The sequence below is a fragment of the Castor canadensis genome, chromosome 10, assembly GCF_047511655.1.
Source record: "Castor canadensis chromosome 10, mCasCan1.hap1v2, whole genome shotgun sequence".
Classification (NCBI taxonomy): domain Eukaryota; kingdom Metazoa; phylum Chordata; class Mammalia; order Rodentia; family Castoridae; genus Castor; species Castor canadensis.
Window position 1 is genome coordinate 63,700,775 of NC_133395.1, and position 21,756 is coordinate 63,722,530.

Sequence of the window (21,756 nt, forward strand, 5' to 3'; positions counted from 1 at the left end):
AATTTAGAAATAAATTTATAATTTAAAAACTTTCTAGAAGGAAAACTCCAGGCCCCCACTTAACCTCACTAGTGAATTCCACTGTACTTTAGGGAAGAAATAATATTCAGAACAATAATACTTGTTCAAATTCTTTCAGCAAATGGATGAGAAGGGAGTTTTGTGATGCTAATTTTCTGAAACCAGAATTGCCCCATTTGTCAATCCTTTCTCTTAGTTGCAGAGTCATTTAAGTTCTATTTAGAAAGTTATTGCCTATGCTTGTCAGTTCCAGTATATTCCCTGCTCTTTCCTGCACTAGCTTCAAAGTTGTTAAAACTATTTCAGCAATGGGAGGAGGGGCGATAAAGGAGAATGATGGAGGGGGTGAATTCAACTATGATATATTTGATACATTGTGAAAACTTTTGTAAATGTCACAATGTACCCCTAGTACAACAATAATTAAAAAGAAAGAATTGCTCAATACCAAAGTCAAAATTATTACAAAAAGAAAACTAGACCAATATCCTTTATCATCATAGAATGAATGGTACTAGAAAGTCAAATATATAAAAGTCAAACACAGAAGCTCCAAGTGGGGCTTATTGCAGGAATGCAAGTTGGTGTAGTGCTATAAAATTAGAGTAATTCACAAATTTACAAATCACAAATTACAGAAGGAAAACTATGTGGTCATCTCATAGATACAGAAAACGCAGTTGACAAAATTCAATCATGAAACAAATTCTCATTAATTAGGAATAGAAGGAAACTTTCTTAGTCTGGTAAAGGACATCTATAACAAACTTTGAACATCTTCCTTATAAAAGACTGAACATACTTTTCCCCAAAGGCTGGATTTCAACAAGAATGTCTCTCCACCAGCTGTTATCAGTTCTGTTCATTGTGGTGGAAGTTCTAGCAGGTTCAGTAAGATAAGAAAAAGAGAAAAGTCATTTGCCTTGGAAAGTAAAATGTCTTTATTTGTAGACAATATTGTCATGTATGTAAAAATTCAAAGGAATCTACATAAAATGTAAGTACTATGACTTATTATAAACAAGGTTTCAGGATGCAAGGTTAACATCTAAACATCAATTTTATTTCTATGTGATCATGCTTCACTTAACTATGGGGAATGTTTGGAAAAATGCACCATTAACCAATTTTACTGCTGAACATTGTAGGGTGTACTTACACAGGACTAGATGGCATAGCCCACTACATATCTAGGCCACGTGGCATGCAAGTGCTCCTAGGCTATAATCTTGTACAATGTGTTACTGTGAGTACCATGGCACTGTAACACCATGGTAAGTAATTGTATAACCAACCGTACCTAAACATAAACAAAGTCAGTGGAAATACACTGTTTGGGACACTTCCTATAGTGAAGCCTGCAGAGCTAGGGTTACCCTGGGCCAGTCACAAATGAAGGGAGCCTGAACGTGAAAGCCTAGGATAGTACTGTGCCCTACTCTAGCCTGTTAGTATGTACATACATACTAACTTTTAACGTCTTTTTTCTTTCTTCAATAACACCTTAGCCTTCGCTTGCGGTGACTTTTTGCTTTATAAACCTTTTAATTTTTTAAACTTTTTGACTCCTGGGTAATAACCCTTATCTTGAAACACAAACACATTATACAGCTGTGCAAAAATATTTTCTTTATATCCTCGTTCTATAAGCATTTTCTAAAATATTTTTAATCTTTACAATTTTGTGAAGAACTAAGACACACACACACGCACACGCACGCACGCACGCACGCACACGCGAAGGCCTATATAGGGTCAGATCATCAAAATCACTGTCTGCCACCTCCAGAGTTTGGTCCATTGGAAGTTTTTTGTTTTTTGTTTTTTGTTTTAAGTTTTAGCAAGGATTTATATTAGTGTAACAGGATAAAGTAAGACAAGGTCTGGGTGAGAGAGAAAAAGAGAGAGAAACATTTCCTGTTCCCCTTGCAGGAAATGGGAGTAAAGATTCAAAATAGTGGCCCCTGTCTCTTAGTCTTATAATGCAGAACTGGGGGAATACACTTGGTTAAAGATAATGGATTTGGGTGGCTAAGATGGCTGTTAAAACAAGGAAGGGGTCATCCTGGCCTACCCAAAACACAAAGATAATAGGTATTCAGGTATGAGTTAGAACTTCCCTTTGCTAAGCAGGATTATTCTCCACCCATCCAAGGATCCCTGCAGCTTGTTAATATCTCAAAGAGGAAAACAGAAGCAGGTAGCTCCTTTATGTCTCTCTGTTCCTGTAACTTAGCATCTAAAAGGAGATGAGAGGGGGCTACCTGCTCTGGCTCTTCAGCTTTTACTTCCTTGTTCCATTGTCAGAGTCTGGCCCTTTAAATACTTATTAAAATAATGTAATTTCCATGCCTTCTCATCTGTCTCTCCTGCCTCATTCCCCCCTAAATGACTTTGGTCCCCTTTAATCTTAAAAGGGGTGCAGAGGGGTGACTCCATTCCTCTATAGCTGCTTCCTGCTGAGTTTGGGTGCTAGCCATACCTAGAAAGGGAACCAAAAAGTTATTTCCCCATCTTAAATTTAGAAGGAGACAAGGGAACTTTTCTTGGCAGAAATTTAGTTGACTGGTTTTCAGGATCAGGACCAGGAGACATCAAATTATTTTTTTTCAGGGCCATAATTGTATGGACTATATTCTCATCCAACTAACAGTACAATAGCTTTGTTTCCACCATCATCATCATAAACACATGTAATGCTTTGCACTCTAACGTTCCTATCACTGGTGATAGGAATTTTTCAGCTCCCTTTGTAGTTGTCTAGAATCTCATCATCATACAATATTATGTTGTCTGAAATGTTATTATGCATTTAGTGAACAATTGGGTAGTAGAATAAAAATATACCATTTATATTATCAAAAATTATGACATATCTAGGGATAAATGTAACATTTTATGTGTAAATCCAGCATGATAATGAACATTATAAAACACTGCTGAGAAAACTTAAATAGAGAAATATACCATGTTCATAGATTAGAAGACTCAATTTTGTTAAGATGTTTGCTCTCTCCAGATTATTCAGTAGATTCAGTGTAATGCTTAGCAGGGTTTTGGGTTTTTTTTTGGTAGAAATTGATAAATTGGTTTTAGAATTTATATGACACTGTTAAGGACCTATAATTACCCAAACACTTTTGTAAAAGAACAAAATTGGAGAACTTAGTCAAATTAATTTAAAATGTTATTAGAAAGCTATAGTAACCAATTTATATAAATAAATGAAGCAGTATAGAAAATCCAGAAGTGGATCCACACTTACATGGTCAATTGATTTTTTTTTCCCAAAGGTGTCAAGATAATTCAATGGTAAAAAGGATAATTCTTTTCAACAAATGTTGGTGAAAGAATTGAATATTCACTGTGCATGGTGGTATAAACCTATAATCCTAGTACTTGAGAGACTGAGGCAGGAGGATCATGAGTTTGAGGCCAGCCTTAGCTGCATAGTGAGACCCTGTTGCAAAAATTTTTAAAAAGGAAGGAGAGAAGGAAGGGGGGAGAATTGAATATCCATATGGAAAATAATGAACATTGACCCTTCGAACTGTTGGAATTAAAGACCCTTTGGTGCCAAAAATAGACACACAAGAGACAGAGAAAATCTTGACAAGGCAATTTCTTTTGATCAAAAGGGTGCAGGTGTGTATTCACTTCAGCTGAGCGGACACGTGAGCACAAAATGGTTGACAGTGGCTTCTCTTTATAACTCTGACGAAGTTGTACCTGCCCCTTATATGGGATTTGTCCATGTCAAAGGTTCACAGTCTTTCTCGATTGGCTAAAAGGCTTGGGGATGGATTAAGGCATGTAATTTGGCGGGCAATTTTCATGGGCAATGGGGCTGTATAAGAATCTGGAAGAAAAGAAACAGGAACCCTTTAAACAATGCAAGTCATTAAGATGGCGACCTGAGGAATTTTAAGTAATCTAAGAGGGTGACATATACTTTGATAGAAAAGATTGTTTTTCTTACAGCGTCACTAACTTAATGTAAATGAAAACAATTGAACTTCTAGAAGAAAATGTAGGATAAAATCTTTGTGAGTTTGGGGATAGGCAAATATTTCTTAGGACAAATACCCACTTGCCACAAATAATTATAAATTGCACTTTTATCCAAATGATTATCTTCTGTCTTGGAAAGACAAAGTTATGAAGCCTGAGTGTGAGACAACTGGAACCTACCTGCCTGGCTGGTGGAAGTGTATAGCGATATAACTACTTGACAGATTCTTATGACTCAGTAATTCTATTCCTAGGGATTTACTTACTCAAGACTTATGAAAATATACATCCATGTAAAGACTTCCATAAGAATGAAGCCTTTTGGGTTTATAGCAACTTTTTCACAATAGCCCCAAACCAGAAATAACCTAATACCAGTTAATAGGTAGACAGGTAAACAGTGTGCTATATCTACACCCAAGATACTGCTCCACAACAAAGGAAACATTTCTAGCTGCAACAACATGGATGGATCTCACAGAAACTGTGTTGAACAAAAGAAAATAGACACACACAAAAGTATACACTGTATGACTCCATCTCTGTGAAGCCCTAGAATAAACCAAGAACTAATATATAATAATAGCTTAATGGCTGCCTGAGGTCTGGGGGCAGGATGGGAGAATTGACTCTGTAAAGGTTCTGAGAACTTTTGGGAGGGAGTAGTTACATGACTGCATAGGTTTATGTAAACTCCTCAAATGTACACTTAAAATGGGTGTATTCATTTATTATGTGAGAATTACACCTAGATAATGTTAATTTTTTAAAAAATGAAATAGTTACTGATCCAGTACTAAAAACTGCCTCCTGATTTCTGATAGTATTTTTTTTTAAACCACCCCTCCCAAAATGATGTTGACTTTTTTTTCCTCTCCTTAGTCTCCCATGGGATTGAGTCATGCAGTGTGGGAGGCAAAGCAGGAATGAGCACTGACTGAGATTTGAGCCTGGGTATCCAGGAGCAGGTTTGAAAGGAAGATGAATGGTTTGGTTTTAGACACACTGAGCCTTGGCTCAGGACTTTATGCTTCCTGGTTGGTTTTGTTTTGTCCTGTTGAGCCAAGATGGAGTCATCTCAGGAGAAAGGTCCAGTTGACCTTGGAGTAGAGGGAAGCAGAGCTGGGACACAGAATCAGAGAAATTGTCAGAGCCATAAAAACCAAAGGAAATCAGTTTTGTGGATGCCATGCCAGATAAGCTTTTTCAACAAAGAATGGGGTGGGTAGAAATACCTAGGAGGGGTGGACCTCTTTGTTCTTGGTAACAGTGAATATTGGACCCATGACTGGGAAGTCAGCGTGGGTCCAAATGTTCCTGCTTAGTTACTAGTGACTTTGGACAATTTACTCAATGTCATTTAAACCCAGTCTTCTAAGAAGGTATTTTTTAAGATAGTTTTCATCTGAGATTCATTGTGACCATCAAGGAAAATGTATGTAAAGAACCTGAATAAAGCTATTATTAACACATATCACTGTCATCAATCTTTTTCCTAGCTAATATTAAATTTTGTGTGTGTGTGTGTGTGTGTGTGTGTGTGTGTGTGTGAATGTACTATAGGATTTACACAGGTTATCTCATTTCATGTTCAAAATAGTCCTCTACGAGAAACCCTCCCTTTACACAAAAGGAGGCAGGTTTCTAGTGGGAGGTGGCTTCCCAAGGTAACAACACATACTAGGGTACACATAAGCCCAGGCAAATAGCACAGTCTGTGTCTCCCACCTCCTCAAAGAGAGGATTTCCAAGGGGATGGGAGAGGCCCATCCAGGGGACTTTGGGAGTGGGAATTCATTTGGGAAATTTGGAAGTAGGAGCAAGAGAGTTAATAGCAGAGACAGGATTTCTTGACAGATTTAAGCACTGAGCTTTTCTGGAGAGACTGGCTCAGATGGTGAGTGGAACTTCTTAAAAGCCACTCAACAGCATGCATTTATTGAGTGACTGCTGTGTGCTCTTAAAATTCCTTATTTATGCATAGAGTAGAACACTGTCTGCAGAGAAATGGAGTTAGTCTTATGGGCCTTCCTTCTACAGTGGACTATTTGTCTAGGTAGTCCTGGCTCCAGGAGAGCAGGTGTTCCCAAATTTCTGATTAATGTCACATGCAGTTGTCCTTCCAGTAACACAGCCTCTGGAGATGTGGACAAAGGTCCATCTAGTCCCCTCTGTGTCCTGCCTTATCTTGTCCACCTTGTAAACCACAAGCTAAAATGGGGAGGAAATGCACCAAGCCTAAGCCTGAGAATTCCACCCCCTCTCCCATACAAACGGTTTAACAGACTGCAGAAAACCACCCCTAAATAAGCAATTTCCTCTCCCTTGAAATTGGGGGGAGGAAGGGAAAGCAGTGTTTTGTGTAGCACACAGATGGTGAGTTTGCATTGGCCTTAGGCTTTCCAGTGGTCATAAAGACGACTCCTGCATGGTCATAAAGGAGGCCGGCATAGGAGGGCTGCCCTTGCTAAGTGCACAGGAAGAAGAAACTCCACTAGTGAAAAGTGCTACAGAGGAAATCCGGGTTTAATGACATTGTGTAGAAAGCTAGGAGGATTGTGAGGAGAGGAAGTATAATTTATAAGAGGTGGAACTTTTATCCCCATAAAGGGCCAGGTTGATCCCACTGTAAATCTGAATTATATTGATAATACATTAAAAGACAGCTGTATCTGTACTTTTATGCTCTACTAATCCCACCAGAGCAGCACTAAGTAGTTAATAAGATTTTTTCCCCTGAATATATGCAATGAACTTCATTGGCACCTGCCTTTAGTTTTTAATTTTTTCCCTTAGGATTTCCATTTTAATTTTAGAAAGGAAATATTTCATTGATAATTTTGAGTTAAAATTATCCAGAGAAATTTAAGATCGCTTAGCATGTTAGTTCACTAAATTTTCAAAAATTACCTTTTCTATAGAGTTGTTTCTATAATTTGAGGGTTTTCTTAAATCTCTGCTCATTTAATGGTAGGATGACTTCTTACATTTTTAAAAGATGTCTTATGTAGGTTCTCAGGTTTATGAGTTTTTTAAGAATATAAACTACTGTGGAATTTTTTTAAGTTGTTAATTTGTATATGATATTACCTTATGAGTTTTGTTCATTTGTTTAACTCACAGTGCTTTTAATTTAATCCAGAAATAGGCAACAAGAAATATTACAAGTATAGCAAAGAGAAGACATTAAAGTGGCTGGAAAAAAAGGTATAGTAACCTCTCTAGTGCCTTATAGTTAAAAATAATAATAATGTTGTTTCTTTAAAAAATCTTTAGACAAGGCAGTAAGACTGGATCCCAAGACCATCCTGCATATCCAGCCAAAAGAGGAAAACTATAGAGAGAGATCCAAAATTGAGGAGAAACTTGGTGTTTTAACTTATATCATCCTTTCTCCCTGGTTCTACCAATGAATGCAAAGATTCCTTGCAGTTAGTTAGTGTAGATTTGAGCCTCCCAAGCTCTTCACTGCAGTTAACCTGCAGGTGTCTCCAGGGTGATGCTCACGCAGTCAGGCAAGAGAGGGAGTGCAGCAGGCATTCAAGCTTGGAGGAGGTATGTCCATTCTAAGTGTCTCCATGCTGAAGAGGGGTCATATTCTAGGCGAAAACCATGCATATTTGTCTTACCATGTTATTGAGCACATTGGGAGTCTGGAAATGTGGAAATGAACCCTATAGAGTTAGATTCTTAACATACAAAATAGTGAAAATGTTTAAAAAGTGCCATCATGTTCCACTTCTGATGTGCTATGTGGTAGCAGTATTCTATGCAAGTAAAGCACTGAGCAAACTCTCAGCATTTTACATTTGCTCTTAGCAAATGATAATGACATGACTATTGATTGTGTTTCCCAAGGCATGGGAAATATATATATTTTTTATATATAAACTTTGTGCCAGGCTCTGTTCTAAAGGCTTTACATGTATTAACTCATTGAGTCCTCACAGGAGTTCTATGAGATAGGTACTGTTTATTCTGACCATTTTATAGATAGAGGCACAGTGAGGTCAAGTAACTGGCCCATGGTCACAAAGCCCCATGGTCACTGTTCTCAGTCACCACAGTATGCACCTCATCTTGCCAAGGGGTCAGAAAGTCCATGTACTGGGATCACCAGAAATCCTCCTACCACTCAACCTCTCTCCAAATGTAGGGCCATCTCATTCTCTGATACCTGGGGAAGATATTTCTATGTTCTCACGTACTTCTTCCCAGATCTTCAATGGATCAAGGGCAGCCTGGAAAGTCATAGAGTCCTAAAGTTAAGTTGCAAATACCCTGACTTTACCTCTTGTGGTTGCCTCTTAGGTTAATCAGACTGTGGCAGCTTTAAAATCCAATAATGTCAATGTTGGTGCCCGGGTCCAGTCAGCTGCGTTTTTCCCTGGTGACCAGGTTTCCAATGATAAGGAAGGTAAGTAAATCATTTCATCAGAAATAACTTTTGTTTGGAGTAAGTTGCTTCTGTGCAAATGCTTATCTAAGGATTTGAAAATCTTCCTGTCACAGAAGCTTCATATTCTTGCCAATGTGCTTATAGATATTGGGACATTACTGTTTCTACCCTAGATTACTTTTATTGCTAATTGGTGCTTGAATCATGTATTCAGCAAATAGTTATTTTACACTAATAATAATCCTCAGGACCCTGGCTGTCATTTATTGAGCAGGTATGATACACAAAGCCCTTAGCTAAGTTAACATATAACAGACATTTTCTTATCCAAACCTCCAGGAAGTCTCAGGAGAGTCAAGGCTCTGCCCAGAGTGACTCAGCTAGCTAGTGGTGGAGTCAAGCTGCAGGTGGAGCTTGTCCCACTCTCAGGCCCACACTCTTTACCCTGTCATTGGGCTCTTCCCCTGGCACAGGGTTTCCAGTGGGCTGTATCTCGCACTGTTAAAAAGGAACTTTATTTTTTCTTTTTCAGTATACTATCCTTTTATTTTTATATATATGGTGAAATAAAAAGTTATATCATGCAATTAACATTCTCAAATAGTGGGATAGACATTATTATGACTTTCAGTTCTAATTCAAGCTGAATTTAAGCTTCTAATTCCCTAGTTCAGGGTATGTAACTCCCAATATCTGACTTCAGTTATTAGAATAATAAACACAAACACAAAAAATAGACATGAGAAGAGGTGGCCTGCTTGTGAGTCATTGTAATGCAGGTGGTCTTTGGTTTGCAGAAATTTATGTTTACAACACCTTGCTTGTAGAAGTAGCTGACTACTGGGAGAGGTAGGTGACATGCTTGCTGTGCTGAATTCCCAGCAGCCAGTGTCTTTAATGGCTTAAGAGAAGGAAGGATTTAGTAAAATGGGTGGATCGATAAAACTATAGAATTTTCTTTAAGTAGTTGAGTAAAAAGATTTAGACAGATCTTCTTACTTTAAGGGTGGAAAACTGTGGTCTCAGAGATAGATGACTTATCCTAGCTGATAAGCAAGGTCTTCTGCTCTGACTCCAGTGCTTCTGTCAAGATTCCCCATCTCAGGCTTTGGACTGGGCTTTACTGCCATTTAGTGTCCAACTCATAAAATAATCTGTGCACACTTTACACTATTCCTTTTTTAGGTCTTTAGCTTGGTATGGTACCAGAAGCAGCAAATGAACTGCATATTGGCTTTCTTAAGGTAGTTTTCTTTGTCCTCTTCATGACCCACTGGATAGTCACTAGGCCAGATTCATGAGTATATTTAAGAAGGATCCAGTGGTAACTTTGAGTTCCACATTGACAGTGAAAATCTTCTACTGAAGACCTTTTGAATTCAGGTGGTCATCAGGCGGCAATCATTTTCTAAGTAGTGCTGAGACGCATTGCTACTTGAGCTTGAAGGCAGAAGAGGAAGGCAAAAGCGAGCGAACATTCCAGCAGCAAAACTGGCATCTGGTTTTGGCAGATCATCACTGGTGGTTAGCCCATCCTATGGTTAAGTTTGATTGTCCCCTATATTCCTTACACAGTGCTGAATTAAGAAATGACATTTGAAAACAGATTTTATTGTCTGTGTAACTGTACTTAATTGATATCAGAGCTGCATGTTAGTGCTGAGGGTCCCAATGCTGAAAAATTAATGCTTATACGTTGTGCTGAGTAAGTTGTTTTTCTTTTTGAAAAGGCGTTTTATTAGTTTGTGAGTATATATAATCTTCGAGGCTCTTATAAAACAAATACCTAGTAGAAGTCATATAAATGATTTTAACGTAATATTTTGTTTTATTTCTCCTAAATGAGCATACTCATTACTATCCGATGATTAGATTTATTCTGTATTAAAGCAGACTTAAAATAATATCCTTAAAAGAGACATGAACATTTCATATTGTTAGAGCTGAATTTTAAATTTATTTGTACTCATATATCTCAGTTAAAGCAATGTTGTGTGTTTTCTGTTGTTGATTTTTTGTTTTGTTTTGCCTTTGCTGGCCTTTATGGACATCCATTGTGTTATCACATCTTTGGTATTGTCTTCTATCATCAATTGTATCTTTCCTCTACTCTGACAGATAAATATTAGGATTACCAGTTTACCAATGAGAAAACTGAGGCTAGAGCTTAAGTGAATTTCCTAAAGCCAGATAGAGTGAGAATTTGAATTCAAGTCAACTTGACTCTAAAATGATCATAATTGCTACTAATTTTTTCCTTTCATTCTCTATTCTCTTTCTTTCAGAGGATTATATTCGTTATGCCCACGGTCTGATCTCTGATTACATCCCTAGAGAATTAAGTGATGACCTGTCTAAATATTTAAAGTAAGTGCCCTTCACCTTTCAGCTCCCTGTGCTGCCTGGTGTCCCCAGCAGTGGGCTTTCTTGGTGGCCCTTTATGCCACTGCTGTGAGGAAAGATAACTCTTGAGCTGCGCAATGTTTTCTATGGACTGGAAGTGAGTTTTAGTGGACTTTGGTTGGGATGAATTGATTTGGTGGAAACTATAGCAACTACTGAGTTAGAATGGGAATTATAACTTTGTATGATTAGAGAATAAAGTGTGTTAAAATCCTAATGAGACTTAACTAACTTGGTGCTTTCTGATCATCTTAAGAGAAAGATGGGAGATACATTTGAAGGACAGATGGAAGTATTTTTGAAAATTATATCTTTTTTTTAAATTTTTATTGTTTTATTATTCATATGTGCATACAATGCTTGGGTCATTTCTCCCCGCTGAAAATTATATCTAAAAGTTCCATACTCTTTTCACTACTGTCACCAGATGTTCACCAACCACCTTTATGAGGCCAAGTACTCGAAACTCAAAGTCATACGAAAATCTCTGTCCCTGAGAGAGAAAAGAATGGTTTCAAAAATGACTTGATTTGTATTTCTTCCTTTATAAAACCTTTAATAATATAGACTTTGCTTTTCATGAAGAAATGTCTATTTTCAAGATTTTAGCAATTGTCAAGACTGTGTGTGATGATTTAATAGCTTTTCCTGGCCCTCATTAAATCCTTTCTCTTCTTTAATCCATAACAGATACAGTTTTATTTTTAGCAAATTTCATAGGTCCTACTTTTCAAAACAGCTCATGGAAACTGGTTTCTATAGGCAAAGTATGTTGGAAGCTTGTTTTAAATCAATAACCATTCTTTTGTTTTATATTTCCCTAGATTTCTTAGACTTTGTACTTAGTCTTTGTATTCCATTATTTGTTTAGATCCTTTTCTTTCTACTAGAATTTTTAAGTTTGGGTTAAAGATTTTTGGAAAAGAAATAATGCCAATTAAACTTCTCTTTAATGGAACAAGGTAAAATTCATGACTTTTCTCAACAGTTACAATAATTTCCACATTTAAAGAAATGCCAGCATCATCATTTCTAGAGAAAAAACACTCCAATGCCAGAACACAAATTCTTGGGGGCTAAAGAAAAGCAACCCCATTGCAACAAATGAATTCTAATTTTATTTTTTAGTTTAGATAATTCCCATATTAGTAGTTTGGTAACAAAATAAAGGTTCATCTTAGAGAAGTTTCATTCTTAACTCTGAGGCAAGAAGGAAGATATATGGAGGTAAAGCTATTGGAAAAGTGGGACTCATACGTCTTACATAGGCCCACTCTATTTGCTTATCTATGAAAACCATGACTGTGATTCTTAACTTTTAACTTCCTTAGGCTTCCAGAACCTGCAGCGTCACTGCCAAATCCTCCATCAAAGGTAAGAAACTGTGACCAAGATATCTTTGGGGACTTAGAAAAATATGCTTTTTACCACATGAGATTAGCTTGTCCTAGTATATTTTAAAGCATGCAAAATCCATCTTGCACGGAGTGATGCAATGTGGAATGTAAACTGTACTGGGCTCTCCATCAATATTTCTTATTTTTGTAGATTTTACCTTAATGATGAATACGTAGTTGGTTTTAGCAAGACAGACACCTGCAAAAATATTACATCCTTTAGATGATTTTTTTTAAGATAGGCCAAGACTTGCGATCGTCTGCCTCTGCCTCTTAAGTGGGGCGGATTATATGCACCACCATGCTCAGCTGAAATCTTCTTGAGTTAGATTACTTAAATAATTTTATTAATCACCCAGACTACTCTCTGTAGAACTGAAACTCACTGGCATGAAAGTGCACAGAGCATGATTTTTGTAACATAAAGAATCCTTTGAAAAATGATGACCACATATTTTTCTGAATTTGAAATGAATAATAAATCTGGGTAGTTGTCATTTGTTAGTGGGAATCCTTTCCTCTTCCATACATTCTCAAACTGTTACCTGTGGCTTCTCTATAGCTTGTGTTTACTTCCCAGATCCAGAGACTAGAGAATAGAAAAGCCAGTCTAGGCCAGATCTCAGATGAGAAAGTGCTGTTCCTAGACAGGTGGACACACGAGAGTGTTAAACAACTTTCGTTTTTCCTTACATTCATTCCTTGGTCTTCGAGGAGGCTAACAAGCTTCAGGACTTTTTTATATTAGGTCCTGTCAGGTGGCAGTTCAAAAACATGACTTTGAATGTTACTTAAAAGTTGAACTAGCATTGGTGTTAGTTTGGGGCCATGTCCAGTAGATTGTCAAAGCAGGTGCATCTTTTACTCTTTTGAAGAATAGCACTGAGCAGAAGTCAGTTGCTGTAGGATCTTAAAAAGTGCATTCTAATCCAGACACATGACTTCTTCCAGTCCAGGAGCTAATCTACAATAGTAACTCCAGGGGACAGAGAGAGAAATAATAATTGTCTCACTATAATTAAAAGAGTAGATGTTCTGAAAGTGCTTATTTCTCTCCCTCAAAAAATTAAATGTATTTCTTTCTTCTAAAAAACCTATCTTCTTCGGTGACTTAGAGATCATGCACGAATTGATCTAAACTTATTCTTGGATGTTTTAGCCTTTGATACCTTCTAGAGTAATGCATCTCATAAGTTAATTTTTCTCCATTCCAGTTTTCTTATTTTAATTTCCAAACTTTATGTCATTTGTGGCTTCATTGTTTATGAGTTAGATCTAGGGTCAGCAAATTCTCTGTAAAGTCCAGATAGTAAGTATTTTAGGCTTCTGGAGCACAGTCTCGTAATGAGGAGACAGTCACAGACAATATATAAATGATTTAGCATGGCCGTGTTCCAATAAATTTCATTTATTAAATCCAAGGCCAGATGTATTTGGCTCATGGGCATTGTTTGCCAAACTCTGATTCACATTTCAGTATCTTGTTGCTTCTGACCCTGAGCCTCATCTCCTGGATTATGCTAGTTGTTTTTCAGGGTCTCCATTTCTGTGTGTCTTCCTGGGATTCTGGTGTACACAGAACACCTTGTACTGGATAATGTACTGTAGTTTAAACAAGTGTACTTTTATTTCTTCTACTGGTTTTCCAGTGCATACCCAGGATTTGATTGATTTTTACAGCAATATACTTGATTGTTTTCAGGAAATACCTTCCAGCAGCCATCAGGAGTCCTTGCCTCTAGCTGAAATGGCTCACACAGACCCTGTCATCCTTACGTGTTTCGTACCACTTTCTCTTACCATCACATGTCTCTATGCTGAAGCTCAGCTTCTCCCTCACTCTCCCTTAGGTCTTTTGAATTTGTGACTGTTAGCTAGGGAAGCTGGATGCAACCAGGTGTTTGGAGATGTTCCTGTGTTCTGTCTTGCAAACTGTTTGTAAGAGTGATAAAGAGCAGGCCTGACATTAATCCCTGCGGTACCCTGTTTTTCCCTGTTGCTGTCTTTCCAGAACCATGCCCCTTTAGTCTTGTCATTTGTACTGTCTTTCTGAGCCACTCATCTGTTTCTGCTGAAACATTCTTCCAAACCATAGTGAGTTAGTCTCATAAATAACAAGGTATCAGTAAATATTACAACCCTACTTTTTCCAGTATTTTCAACAACATGTCAGGAATAACCTGAAAACTCCAACTATGGGCAGAAGGTGCAACAATCATTTTCTTTCTTTTAATAAGCATTTGTGATTGGTGTCTTCTTTGAAAGTGAGCTATTAAAATATCCACCTGACCACGTCATTCCACTTACTAAACATGTCATATTCATACTTTGTCTTAAGCTCTAGCCATGAACATTTTCTAATTTGAATGATCAGGAAAGTGAATAATGTCCAAGTGTTTATAATGACATCTGTGTTGGAAACATTTAGTCATAGAGAAGGAACACAGATATCCTTATGACTTTACACTCTTTGAGTAAAGAAACAATTACAGTCTTTAGCATTATGAGCTGTGAGTTCTACTCTATTGGCTGAAGGTAACTTTCTGGTGAAAATATGCATCCCCACCCACCCTTTGCTGTCTTTATTTAAATATGAAGTATTCTTAAGAAAATTACATGCATCCATTCACTTGCTGGTCAGTCATTCGTTTAGGAAAAGTCTTTTGCTTTTCATGATTAATTTACTAGAGGTCGCTGTGTGGCCAAGAGAATCCCCAGGATATCATTCTGTTTTTTTTTTTATAACAAGCAATTTTTAGAATTTCATACAGTTTTATCTTCTTATATCTTGGGGGCTGTGGCATCTTTTATCACCAACTCCATCACTTCTTTGTTTCGCAAAGGCAGGGAATGAAGAAGGAAACTGGGAACAGATCTGTATTTTCTAGGGGAGAGCCATGTTGACTCTTACATACCTGGTGTCTCCAGAAAGAACTTGAAGATCTGTAAAAATCTAAGCTAAATCTCCATGTAGTCATTCCTCTTTGTCAAATAAGATTCATTTGCCCTGCTTTGTAGCTTTTCCATGAAGAGTGCATTGCCCCTTCTTCTATATTATGATCATTAAGGCCACATTCCAGCCCTTGATAGGATTCTCATACATGCTTTGATGCAAACTGCTCTTGTGAAAGGTGAAAATATGCATAAAGATTCCAGTTAGCTGCCTCAAACATAATGGAAAGGGTATCTATATAAAAATTGAGATCTCACCCCATGTTCTCTGCCTTGTGACCTTAGCTAGTTCTTCATTTACTCCCCTCTCCTATTGGCTGCTTGCTGTGTGAGGTCATTCTTGTGGAGATAAGAAAATGAAGGAGATAAGAGTATACAGCTATGCAAAGATAGTAATAATAGATGATGACGCCCCATATTCATCATGGGCAGTAAACCAGCCCAGAAGGTGAGTGAAGTGGGATTGCAGCTGTACACCTGGCCCCTTCATCTTTGATGGCTGTGCTTTGCATTTAGTCCTTGACTGTCCTGAAGTCTGCAGCCACCTTGATGCCCACTGTAGTGGTTATATACAAAGTGGGTTTATATTATTGAGGGGCTTTTTCTTCAAAGTAGTGTGTGACGTGGTCCCCTAGACACTTGTCAAAATGGAAAGGAGTTTGAAGGTAAACATATTGCCAGGTCCCTGCTCCATTTGACCTCTGTGTGGGTGCAAATTGCACACTTGGTTGGTTTTAATGGATTGGTGTAAGTGGCAGGGTAATATTTGACACTGCTTCACTGCTCTAACATTGCAGAAACTAAAGTTATCAAATGAGCCTGTAGAAGCAAAAGAAGATTACACTAAGTTTAACTCTAAAGATTTGAAGACTGAAAAGGTATGTGTGTCCAGGTGTAGTGGTGTAGTGTACAATCCTTAGTGGGTGGTACAGGTATCATTCAAAACTGTTCATGACAATGGAAGTGTTCAGGCATTGAGACATTGTACAAATCAAAGAAACACATGCTTAGCAAGAGTGTGCCTAAGCTTTGCCTTGTGTTCAGAGTGATGGGTTGGAGGTGAAGGTGCCACTACAGTAATTTTTTTTTGTCAACTCTCCTGCCCAGAGGCTTCCCAGAAACTATGGTGATAGCAAAAATCACTAATAACTCCACTATTCACCATTTAACCTGCAAATGTTAGTTTGGTAACATTTCTTATTCTTACCGAGTTTTATCTTATATAAGCATAAGTTTCATCTTACATAAGTAACATGAAGCTTTTTAATTGGTATTATAACTTACATGGCTTTTGGTTCTTCCCTTTAGCATTATATTACAAAAATGTTCACATTCCACATTCTTTTAGATATTGATCATGGTTTCATGGTATCCAATCATGGGTCTTGTATTCTTGACCACATTGAGTATCATTTTTATTCTTGGAAACCTTTGCCTATCAAATCAGGCTACATTTCTTTAACTAAAAAGGTTTGTTTTTTCCAGTTGCTCAGTGCCAGTTTTCTTTTTGCATATTGTCAGTTGTGTCCCTTGTTTGTGTTTATGTTGGGCTAGTAGTGATTTTCTGTTGGTTTGTAAGAACTTATCCTAAATTAAGGCCATGACATATATAGGGTACCAATAATTTTCTGGTGTGTTTTTAGCCTTTTCATTTGATTTTTTTAACATTTTTAATTTTTTTCTGAGGTTAAGTGTAGAAATTGTTTTCCGTTATGATTCTTCCATTGTTTTTATGCTTAGAAAGGCCTTGCTCACTCAAGATAACCTAACTTCCACTTAGATTGAACAATGTGTTCCCCATAGAATTTGTTTTTATAAATTTTATTCTTTTGTCTATGCACATATATCAGAGAATTACTCAATTTAGGATTTATCTCAATATGTGGCTATCTCAATGCTCTATGCAAAAAGAGACATTTTGAATTCCACAGAGAAATCTTTCTGCTCTACCTTCAGTGGAAATGCTGCTTCTCAGTGTTTCCACTTGGCCATATCACCAGTGAGAGAAGAGGATTGAACCAGATGGCAGTTAAATGCAGGGACAACTTGTCTGAAAGAGACTGTCACTTTTCACCATCCAGCCAAAAATTAAGCCTACCAAGTTACAAGTGGCAGAAAGTGAGAAGCAAGATTTCAAAATCATATATTGTGCCCTTAAAAGATATTTGGGTAATGAACTTGTCTGATAGTTCCTTTGGAGACAGATTTCTTTTTCTTTGTGAATTCCCATCTTGATTCTTCTGAACAAGTTGTGATGCATCAAAGTAAAATCAGCTGCTACTTACCATCTTCTAGAGTGTTTGATGGGACATAGAAAGAAATACAGTGACTAGACAGAGGTAGAAATTTATAGAGCAGAGGTTTCTGGAAAGCATTTCTTTGCTAGAGAAAACATGGGCAGCTATCCTGCTGGCTTGGGATGCCTAGCCATACAGGTTATCTTTTGAATGTGATAGGGTTGCCCTTGGTTCCCCATAGGGTGAATAAATAAAATCATGGTAAATTGGTATGAATTATTCATCATGTAGTAAGACAAGGCTGTAATTCCTCTCCTGACAGTTGCCACCATGTCAGTCCCATTGTTTGTGTTATTACACTTAATGCACCCTCCAGAATTCCCCCATAATTAACCAACAGTGGTAGTATTCTACTCCTTACAGGCGACAGTTTTGTCTCAATGTATTTTCTCTCTGAAGTCTGTGTTCTGAATCAGTACCAGAACTTTCTTCCCTCCTGTATGAAACATGTTAGCAGCAGACTCTTAATCTCCCTGAATAACCGTGAGGCATGCACAGTCTTCTGTGACTTGCATGCATGGTTTACAAAGGTTACATTTGTAATAAGTTTTCTCTTATTTTTCATTAACAGAAAAATAGCAAAATGACTGCAGCTCAGAAGGCTTTGGCTAAAGTTGACAAGAGTGGAATGAAAAGTATTGAAGCCTTTTTTGGTGCAAAAAGTAAAAAAAAGAAATGAAAAGATTTGCAAATAAAGTCTAATAAAGCAAAAAGAAAAAAAGCAATTTTCAGATTCCCTTCAACTTTTCTTTGGATTTGATTTTTGTGTTTCTGAACGAAATATGGGAAAGTAATTGGGTAACTTTGTGGTCTTGATTTTTGGAGTCTTTGTCATAATGAAAAGTAATCAAATGAATAGAATTAACACGTAATCACAGTTTCCTCAGTATACTGACCTGTGACATTTGACTGTATTGCCTGCTAGTTTGTGCAGCTTTGCCACATAGTAGCTTTAGCAATATGATTTTCAGTGTACTTAAAAAGTTTAACAAAATTGTGAGGTTTTGGTAAATCTTATATTTAGTGTTTTTTTGTTTTTTTTTTTTTGCTTTTATGAGTACTTTTAAAAAAAAAAAAAAGAATGAAACAAAAACTATAGTCTCTCACCTTTTCATTACCCAGAGATAACTCAGTGCGTTTTCTTATAATAAAAATATTTTAAGGAATTATAACACCAGTTTTATGACCTTCTTTTTTTCGAATATCATTTTGTAAGCACTTTTCAGAACTACTAGGTTTTGCTTAATAAATACGCTTTCTCTGGGGCTGGCGGCTCAGTAGTGGAATGTTTGCCTAGCATGCTCAAGGCCTTGGGTTCGGTCTCTGGTACCACCAAAATTAATAATTAGTTAAAAATAATTAATTAAAATAAGTAAATGTTCTTTATGACAAATTAATTTCCAATTGTTTGGATATTTGATTATTTAGTAACCATGTCTCCATTTCAACATTGAGATTATTTACAAATGTTCAGTGTTTGGAGAATCAGATTATATGTAAATATATGTCCCTATCTTTTGTTGTTTCCTTAGAACAGATTTTTAGATGTGGTTTACTGGTTCCAAAATACGTCTTTCACAAGCTGGGCATGGTGGCACATCTGTAGTCCCAGCTATACTGAGACAGAGAAAAGAGGATCATGGTCCAAGGCTGGCACAGACAAAAACAGGAGACCACCCTACCTGAGAAATAAACTAAAGCAGAAAGACCTGGGAGTGTGGTTCATGTTCAAGTTTCCTACCAAGTGTGCAAGACCCTAAGTTCGAACCCCAGTACTGCCAAACAATAAGTTTTTCATATATATGTATATATATATATAAATATATGATATTTCCTTCTATACGTTCAAGTATTCAGTGCTACCTTGCTAACTTTGAATGGTGTCTTTACCATTGTCCAATGGGACAAGGCATTTTATTGTAGTCTTAAGTAATGTTTCTTTGATTAGAACTTTAAGTTTCCTTGGGGTTTAAATTAGTAATTGCTGTTGATTGTCATCAAATTTTTTGATCTCTGTTGTTTTGGCCTGTAGTGTATTGTTCTATAGCGATACAACTTTGTTGAGTTTTTGTCTCTATTACACTGTGCTTAGTTCCTACAATAAACCCTACCTGGTGGTAGGTAAAGTGTGTAGTGGATGCTCTCTGTCTAGTTTAGCATTTTTTTGTAGTTCTATTTTTCCCTCACTTGGAAAATTTTCTCCTGTTCTTCGTCTACTTGACATTTTTGAAGAATACAGGCTACTTATTTGGTAAGATGTTTGACTTTGGGTTTGTCTCACAGGTTGGAAATTGATAAAATCCAAATTACACACTTTGGGTACCACAGAAGGTGTCTTTCTCGATGCACCATGTCAGGAATCACAGTTTGTCCCAATGCCATTTGTTAACTTCAGTCACTCAGGGTGGTGTCTACCAGCTTCTCCCTGTGAATTACAGTCAATGATCTTTATAACAAATAGTAAATATTCTGGAACTTTTAAAGTATCCTATTCCATATCAAATGTTCACTCACTAGTTTTAGGATTTACTAATTTTTTTAACCTCCATTTCTTTTGCATTTATCAGTTGCATCCTTCTATAAGGAAGAGCTTTCCCTTTTCCACTTACTACTTACTTATTTCTGAATTTAGATAAGCATGGGTTTGTAGATTTTTATTTTATCCAGTGAGTTATATGATAGTATTATTATTCATTTTGATGCTCATGTGGTTACAAAAGGGCCAGTGGGAGACCTCTCAAGCTTGCTCCTCACTTCAATCATTCTTTAATACTTCCATCTGCAGCAGGATATTCTAGGCTCTTCTTGTACTTCCATGCTCAATCCCTGAATCAGCCTTTTCCCCGAAGAGCCCTATTCCTTTTAGAGATCACAATCTAGGCAGTAGGTTTGCTCATTGCTATTGGTTTGTCATCACCTACATCCAACCTTAGGAAGCGTGTGTGTGCGACATGTTGCATGCACAAACTATGTACTCATATCAAAATTTCTGAATCTACATGTCAGTATCTATGTATGTGTTCATTTTTTTTTTTTTTGTAAACTTTATTTGGTTGTAGAAGTATTTGGTAGAGATTTCTGGGGGATTCCAGGGTGTGTCCTCAACAGTTCCCCTGCCCCTTTTGCAGTCCCCTCTTTGATTGGTTTAACAGGACCATTAGCCACAGACCTCAAATTCACCATTTATATACAACACCTGGCAGAGCACATTCCTGTGGTTTCACCATTAGGAAAGAAACACATAGGTCAGAGACATGATTCCCCAAAAGAATGTATTCCTCATGCTGTTTTTGGATTCTATCTTAGATACCAAAACCTGACCTATGCCCCCTGCCCCAGCAGGATATACACTCTCATTCCATAGTATCCTGAAACCCCCTCTACTCAGTCCTTCCTAGGACAATCCATCCCCTGTCCATGTTGGCCCTCTTGGCTGCCCTGGGACCCTTTTCTGATAGATCCTGTTTGAATTTGAGGCCCTCAACTCCTGGAGGAGAGCAAGGTACCTGGGTCATAAAATGAATAGGTGAAAAATTGGTCAAGGTCACACTGGTAAAGGCAACCCCAATCTGGACAGACCAGTACCCTCCCCCAGCCATGGCTGCTGGAGAGGAGGAAGGGAATGAGAAAGGGACATATTCAGGGATGAGGATTAATTTCCCGGGGATACCTGGGAGTCAGGTCTTCAAGATGACTGACTCCCTCTCCCTTTTCCAGATAGAAGCTCAACTTTCTCCAATTCTTGAGGGATCCACTCTCACCTGCTTACTAAAGCACTGGAAGAACTTAGACCCTGAAAGTTTGAGATAAAAGATCCTCATTTTCTAGTGCACACAGGCTTGGCCTCAATACCCTTGGGCTACCAGAAACACTGGCCAGAATGGGGAAGTATCAATTATATCACCACCCTACAGTTGGATTTATTCTGTAAGAGGGAGGGGAAGTGGGCTCAAGTACCATATGTTCGGCCTTTCTTTTATTTGAGGGACCACCAAGAATGGCTCAAGTAATGTAGGCTAGATTTATAAGTGGTGGCTGCCTTTGTAAAATGGGCGCCCCCCCCCACCCACTGAAGTGGAGGATCCAGAGGGACCACTGGATCCCCATCCCAAATTAATTCATCAGAGAAGAGGTCCTTAGAGACCCAGGTGTAGCCACCATCCCCACTGGTATCCACACCTCCAATGGCCCCAGCAGGCCCTAATCTATACTCAAAATTGGAGGGCCTAGAGTCTGCCTCAGAGTGGGCCTGCTCCACCCCCCTCCCACCCCTATA

At 37.7% G+C, this 21,756-nt stretch overlaps 1 protein-coding gene across 5 annotated transcripts in view; it reads left to right on the forward strand.

Moving 5' to 3' along the window:
- Rnaseh2b (ribonuclease H2 subunit B) overlaps positions 1–18,205 on the forward strand; it is a 52,543-nt gene extending 34,338 nt beyond the window's left edge. For 4 of the 5 annotated variants that reach the window (XM_074043446.1, XM_074043449.1, XM_020157834.2 and 1 more), the window contains 6 exons: positions 7,175–7,239; positions 8,344–8,449; positions 10,717–10,798; positions 12,166–12,208; positions 15,981–16,061; positions 18,052–18,205. In XM_074043446.1, the coding sequence (XP_073899547.1) occupies positions 7,175–7,239; positions 8,344–8,449; positions 10,717–10,798; positions 12,166–12,208; positions 15,981–16,061; positions 18,052–18,159 (485 nt within the window). In that variant the 3' untranslated portion in view covers positions 18,160–18,205. The remainder of the gene's footprint in view (positions 1–7,174; positions 7,240–8,343; positions 8,450–10,716; positions 10,799–12,165; positions 12,209–15,980; positions 16,062–18,051) is intronic. The other variant, XM_074043448.1, reaches the window with a different exon arrangement.
- The last annotated feature ends 3,551 nt before the right edge of the window (positions 18,206–21,756 follow it).